The sequence below is a fragment of the Anguilla rostrata genome, chromosome 4 (genome assembly GCF_018555375.3).
Source record: "Anguilla rostrata isolate EN2019 chromosome 4, ASM1855537v3, whole genome shotgun sequence".
In the NCBI taxonomy this organism is placed as follows: domain Eukaryota; kingdom Metazoa; phylum Chordata; class Actinopteri; order Anguilliformes; family Anguillidae; genus Anguilla; species Anguilla rostrata.
Window position 1 is genome coordinate 23,234,634 of NC_057936.1, and position 7,187 is coordinate 23,241,820.

General features: G+C 44.2%; 1 protein-coding gene across 4 annotated transcripts in view; it reads left to right on the top strand.

Annotated features, from left to right (window-relative positions):
• arid3a (AT-rich interactive domain 3A) overlaps positions 1-6,718 on the top strand; it is a 31,671-nt gene extending 24,953 nt beyond the window's left edge. For all 4 annotated transcript variants that reach the window (XM_064331517.1, XM_064331519.1, XM_064331515.1 and 1 more), the window contains exons 4-9: positions 626-698; positions 1,894-2,077; positions 2,503-2,750; positions 3,025-3,321; positions 4,266-4,355; positions 4,666-6,718. In XM_064331517.1, the coding sequence (XP_064187587.1) occupies positions 626-698; positions 1,894-2,077; positions 2,503-2,750; positions 3,025-3,321; positions 4,266-4,355; positions 4,666-4,811 (1,038 nt within the window). In that variant the 3' untranslated portion in view covers positions 4,812-6,718. The remainder of the gene's footprint in view (positions 1-625; positions 699-1,893; positions 2,078-2,502; positions 2,751-3,024; positions 3,322-4,265; positions 4,356-4,665) is intronic.
• Positions 6,719-7,187: the final 469 nt, after the last annotated feature.

A 7,187-nucleotide genomic window follows, 5' to 3' on the forward strand; every position in this document is an offset into this window, starting at 1 on the left:
GCATCTGTTTGTACTGTGCTTGGCTCCAGCTGAGAGTCTTCCCAGGAAATAGGCTGATTAACAACCTTTTACACCATTCGGGGTGAGGGGTGGTGGTAGCAGAAGTATGTGTGTGTGTCTGCGTGCGTGCACACGTGAGGGCGGGGGTAGGGAGATTTTATTGTGGCCGTGGTAATTCTGAATGAAAAGCTCAGTTTCCAGCATTTCCATGACAGTTTTTCCTATATTTGATTTTTGGGTGGGACCAGAAGCAGTTTACAGGTATTGTTGTCCCATGCAAATCCGCGAGGCTGCAGGCCATTTCTCCGAACTCGGGCTGCCTGTTCTTTTGCTTAACAAAGGGAAATGGAGCCCCTGTCTGTTAGAGAAACAGGACATTCACTGCATCGGTGTTCATTACCTAGCTGGGTCCCCCAGAACAAAAACGGTCAAGAACTCTCGCTCTACTGTTACTGAACCTACTTAGCCTCTGACGGCATTGACCCTGACCCCATCACGGTCCCCTCCCGTGTGATCTCTCTTTAAAGCCGACCCTTCTCCTTCTCAACCCAGGGCCACGCTCCTGTTGGCCCTCTTCCTGCTTTAACAGACTGCCTGTTTGTGTTTTGTCTTTCATGTCCTCCAGCTCTATGAATTGGATGGGGACCCCAAGCGCAAGGAGTTCCTGGACGACTTGTTCAGCTTCATGCAGAGGAGAGGTGTGTGGTTAGTCGGTGGGATTAGTTGATCTGGGATGGTTTGCACATGTGCGTTACTGTCCGGACTTCTCTGTAAATCCTCGTTTGCTCAGCCATGACAGACAGTCATGGTGGATTCTAGGAGGTCCTGCTCAATAGCCCTCCTCCCCCACCCCTGACACATGAACGGCGGTCTCAGGTTTCACCATGTTGGGTGGATCTTTATTGGTTTCTGAGATGATAGCTTTATGGCCAGTCACGTCTCTACAGTCCACAGTCTATTATATAGGTCAATAATGCCCAAGTGTACATATGTAGATATACATATTTGGTGTACTGGAGCTGAAATTTGTTTCTCTCTAGGCTCTTATCCCAGATCTGTTTTTGTATTTTTGGGGTTCTCTATTCAAGACATTTATCTCTTATAAAGTACAACATTCTACGGCCCTCATGTTTAGGACGTGATGCTGATTGCCCACGCTTCTACAAAGAAAATGAGGTGAAGAAGAACCCACTTCTCTGAGGTTTTCTGCACCCTGTGAGGGAGTGTTGCATTCAGCTATTTCACACTGAGCATTGAGGTTTTCTGGCCACTTGAAGTAAAGTCAAAGAATCCTTTGCACATGGAGCGGATAGAAACTGAGTTCAGCGAGCGTGCCAGACAGGCGTCATGAAGCAGAGTTTTGTCAACATTTGGGGCCGGCTTTGCAGCCTTCTGGAACTTCCTGTGGGACTCTAAGCCATAATATATGTCTCTCCCACAGCTCCAGTTCTGCTTTGGCTACCACCAAATGCCTGGGTGGGTCTGTGTGTGCTTCTTTGTGTAATGCTGCTCGTCGTAAAACTCGTCACGCACTGCCCTCTAGGGATGGCTCAAGGAAGCAGCTTTTCAACAAAAGCTCCATCTGCGGCCCAAAGATAGCTTGCTGTGTCTTGCGCACAAATTTCCCTGCTCAAAAAAGGAAACGCGTACTGACGTCATTCCCGTTTAATTGCTCACCTGGGATGTTTTTAGAGGTTTTTCCCTCAACATGTGTTCGCACGCACAACGCCTTTAAAATGAATTGAGATTTTTTTCGGGAGATTGAAGGAAGAAAAGAAATATAATATTTAAACATGTGATAGCTGATGATAATCCATTGCCATTTGTATTCACTGAAGCCTTCCTTTGTCACCTAAAGTGATGGTCAAGCGTGTGAACTCCGTGCTTCTCTAGGAACCCCAGTCAACAGGATCCCCATCATGGCCAAGCAGGTGCTGGACCTATACATGCTGTACCAGTTGGTGACGGAGAAGGGAGGGCTGGTGGAGGTCATCAACAAGAAGCTGTGGAGGGAGATCACCAAAGGGCTCAACCTACCTACCTCCATTACCAGTGCGGCCTTCACTCTCAGGACTCAGTGAGTTCCACTCATTCTCAGTCTCAACTGTACAGCCAGACCTTGGCCAGGCCTTGGTCATGCTTGGAAAAGTGGCACCAGTCTCAATGGCGATTTTTCTCTTGGATAAATGTGTAAATGCACCAGTTAAATCACGGACATTTTTAGAAACTGGAATTGTAATGTCGTTAGTGAGTGACCTGTGCCATTTGTTATACTTCTTGCACTGTTAGCATGCGTTATACAGATTTTACATAATGATGCTCAGTACAGATTGTTTTTCCAAAGTTGCTGTTTTAGTATTTTAGTGCTTTAATGGTCTCTAGATTAGCTGTGCGGTAGTAAGCTTTCTCATGACCATTGCTTTGAGTTTCCAGGCTGAGCTCAAGCGGAGAGCTCTTGCTGCCGTGGGAAATAAAGATTTGAATCCTTCCTCTCTCTGTCAGATACATGAAGTACCTGTACCCTTACGAATGTGACAAGAGGGGACTCAGCAATCCAAATGAACTGCAGGCAGCTATTGACAGCAACAGGCGAGAGGGCCGCCGGCAGAGTTTCGGAAGCACTCTCTTCACCTACTCCCCCAACGGCACGCCCACCATGCTCTCTTCCCCTAAACTCTCCATGTCGGGCATGGGCATGCCCGGGGGCACCAATGGGACCCCACTCACCCCCGTGCAGAAAATCAAGAAAGGTGAGGTGGGGCAGGAGCTGTGCTGAAGTATATTACTTGCACATGCTGTATTAATTAGCAATGATTGGGTGTGCAGTCCTCTTTTGAGATCTATTCTTCTGTAGCAGATAGACAATGGGCCTTATCTCTTCATTGTAAATGGCAAAGTCAACTCCTTTCCTGCATGTTATTCAGATAGTGAGTTTCTTTGTTCAAATTTGGAGGGAAGCGTTGTGAAATGTGATGTAAGTGTCCCCATCCTAACCAGCCCGCGCCGTTTGGCCCTCCCTTGCAGAGGACGATGGCGGCCAGCCGCTGTCGGGGGCGGGCCGGATGCCAGCGGCTCTGGCAGGCCACTCGGTCATGGCGGCGCAGGCGGCGGCCGTGCAGGCGGCGGCGGCTCAGGCGGCCATGGCGGCTCAGGTGGCCGCGCTGGAGCAGCTGAGGGACAAGCTGGAGGCCGGCGAGCCGCCCGAGAAGAAGATGGCCCTGGCCTCCGAGGAGCACCAGCGCCTCCTGCAGAGGGCGCTGCAGCACAACCTGCTCGCCATGACTGCGCAGATGCCCATGAACATCCGCATAAACAGCCAGGGTAAGGCCTGCGCCGCTCTTATTCACTGATTGCTCCAGGACAGCCGCCTGTCCGTTAGCCAGACAGATCGAAACAGATGCTGCTGCCTCAGCTCAAGGATGCATTGCTACCTATGCAACCAGTCTCTGTGCATGGTGCAAAATGTAGGCACTGTGCTATGACAAGAACACCTGCTGAGAACAGAGCCAGCTTTCACACCCTGGTGACCTACTTTGTGCAGATCATGCAGTCCTTTATTTGCACTGTGTCTCTTTCAAGATAACCTGGGGAATCCCCTGAGCCTTAAGTGAATTAGTGACAGATGACAGCTTTTTACAAAAATGTTTTTTATTCATAGTGTCTCAAGATGAATCGAGCAAAATCAACTGCAGATCATTTTGTCGTGGGAGATTTTGGCGCTTAAAAGAAGACTTAAAAGAGGCTCTTTAATGATCTGTGAACGAGACTCCAGCAGACAGAGCTGTGAACTCAGATGGAGATGATTAGCAAAATCTAGACTTCCCCATCTATTTCAGCGCATTACACAGATGATTAGTATCTTTTTTGTTTGCGCAGTTTTAAAGCACTCCCCAATGCCTTTCAAAACATACAATTAAAACATAATAAATAAATGTTCTTTTAAAATTTTCTTTAATGAAATTGTTTTTTGCTGTTTGTACTGAAGATATTCCCATGACCAGCTTTTCATTCAACAGATCTATAAATGTATAGCATCCACCTGCACAGGCATTAGATGACGAGCATGGGTGGCCTCTGTCATAACAGGAAATTACATCTACTTGGTTATTTTTAATGAAATGCTCTCATTTAGAGCAGTTTTTGTTTGTTGGCGACAGAACCACATCCAGCTGCAGATGTGCAGGTTTCTGTAGAGCGGTGATGTCTTGGTGAGGCTGCAGGTGTCAGATCTAAGATGATGTGAGCTTCCTCTGTTTCCTCTATAGACGGCAGGCAGGACTCTGCCCTCAACCTCACCACCAATGGGATGAGCAGCATCAGTATGTCAGTCGAGCTCAATGGGGTCGTCTACACTGGTAGGTCCTTCACGGTTATTCATTATTTATGATTTGCCAGGATTGAGCACTGAGCTCCACGAAAAGGTTTCCTAAGTAACTAGTATTGTTGCATGATTAAGAAGCCACCCCATGTGACAAGTAATTTTCCTTCATCACTGAGGGTAAATGTGAGCATTTCTCCAAAGGAAACCCAGAAACAAATGATGTTGGAACGTTCCTAAACCATTGTCTCAGCTCGAAGTTTAAGAAGGATTTAAAGAAGGTGATTATTGCTGAGTGATGGAAAATTCCATAAAACCTAAGCCCATCGTGTATGTTTATGTTGCAGGTGTGCTTTTTGCTCAGGCAGCAGGGTCAGCCCCTTCAGGCCCATCTGGATCGTCAGGCTCCAGTAACAGCAAAGCCCCTGGTGGACGCAGTGGGTCTCAGCCTGTCCCACACACACCTACCTCCTCCAACAACACATCGCCTTAAAAACCTCACAAACCTACCTTTTCCCTTTTCTGATGCTAACTAAAGCCAAAAACCAACCTCATTTTCTACGTAGCCTACGCCAAAAAAAGGACAATATAGAAATTAAAACCCAGACCACTTGAAGTACACTATCTCAGGTTCTCTTGCCTACCACAGAATTTTTGTCTTTATGCTTTGAATTTGTTTAATTTTCTTTCCACCTTCACTCAGCAGCCAAAATAGTTGTGAAATATAACTAGAGCCAGTATGGAGGTATATGCACAACCTGTGAATAATTTATTTCTTCTTCATAAATGTACAGATAACATGTGAACAATATAACAATAATCAACATTAAGGTTAATGCACTGTTTACGCCATTTTAAACATCTACTGACTGACCGTGAAGCTACTTTTCAAACAAGAGGAAAAAGGATTTTAATTTTTTATCTTATATTAATGTTGTTATTATTATTACATGCTCATTGCAAAAAAAAAGTATATTTAGGGTTTAAAGAAAAATGTGTAAATATCTTCTATTTTATTCTAGATAAAGATGCTTTAAAGTATACGTTATTTCTTCAGGGCATAACAAAGCACCGTGGTGACCTCATTAGTTTTTAACTTCTTTTAAGCTTGCGTGATACAGTTGAAAATGAAGCAATGTGTGATGAGAGAGGAGAGTTGATCTGTAACTGCAGGCATACCTCATATGCAAGACTCCCCCTTTCCCCGTGAACCTCAGAGAGATGGAAACTGAGCTTGTTTCCACCAGGCCTCTCAGGATGTCTCTAGCTTTGGCTTTCTCTATTGGACTCTTCCCCCAACTTGCAACAAGCTTATTGTTACACTTGTGCAAAAATGCTCAATGACGGTTTTGTTCATTTTCCTGCGATACCATACCAATATAGGTACTGCTTATCCGTGCTAGAGGAAGAAAATGAGAGTTCGCCCTCTCTTATTGAATAGAGAGTTCACCCTCTCACTTAGATAGGAAAGTTTACCCCCCAGAGCCATGGTTGCTGTAGAGAGCTGTGTGGGCACGAGGCTGGATTGCAGGGGATGAAGATAGGGTGATGGTTTCTTAGAGAAGTACGAGAGGCAAGTGTGTGTGTGTGTGTGTGTGTGTGTGTGTTTGTTTGCGTGTCTGTGTGTCCTTGCTCATGTGCCTAAAATATTAATCAATAACAAGGTGCGCTTTGTAAAACATCAATGTTTATTATGTGGGACCTCAGTCTGATGATAAGTAATGGCTGGATCTTAATGGATGTCCCTTTACACCTTCTGGGAAAAGAAACCTTAATCCACTTCTGATATGGGATAGAGTTGCTCTATTTTAACATCATAATGTAGAACACATTGCTTTAGACCCAAAGTAATGGTTTTCTGCCATACCTGCTATGTTTTGCTCAGCTACTGGCACTGAATCATTATTGGATCATGAGTGATCATTTCCACAAGCTGCCAATCGTTTGAAATGATGAAACTTGTCTTTGGCCCACCCCACCAAAAAAGTACTTTACATGGAATTTCTTGATTTAGATCCAGTTGCTTGTTTAATTTTACCAACTTCAAAACACGTATTAACAACCAATATGTACAGACATACATGTACACACACACACACACATATGCAAACACACAAACGAGAGAGCTTTGGTGCTGACCCATTGCCTGACTTCACATTTATGCCATTGTAATTGCAATTATGTCTTCATTTATTTTGGGTTCACAATTGTATGAAAATGCCTTTTTAAATGGGTTTAATACAAATTTACAGTTATCTCTTTTTATTCCAAAATATGGTGGAGCTTTATTAAAATACCTGGCAACTGTTCAAAGATTGACTGGTAAATCTCAATTCAGCAATTCACCTCCTGTAGTGGTGTGAAAATAATGTTGGCAGTGCAATAAAGATGTGCAGTTTACTCCTGATTGTTTAGTTGTGTCCATAGGAAAATACTTTGCCTATCATGTTAGCCTGTCATACTGGTAAAACCACCCATTGGGGGGAGGGGGGCTGTCTTGGTTACTCCCATTTTTATTCTTAATACTGCTTCTGTGAAATTGGTCATATCCATATCCATATCCATATCGGTTGTTGATTTATACTGGTAATAGATTAGCACTTTTCTAGTAACAAGAGAGATGATTCTTTTGCTTAAAAACTGAAATGTATTACAATTTTTCAATTGGCAATATGAGATTAGGTCATTTGATGATAATGGCTGGTGTAATCTTAAAATGGGTGTCTAAATTCTACCAGCAGCTAGCTTGCTGTTACAATGAAAATGTATTCCTCAGATTTACATTGTTACCTAAAGGGAAGATTATAATATGCCCTGTTTTCTGTTTTCCATTTAATTCATTTGTATATTAACTGTCATTTTCGGTGTC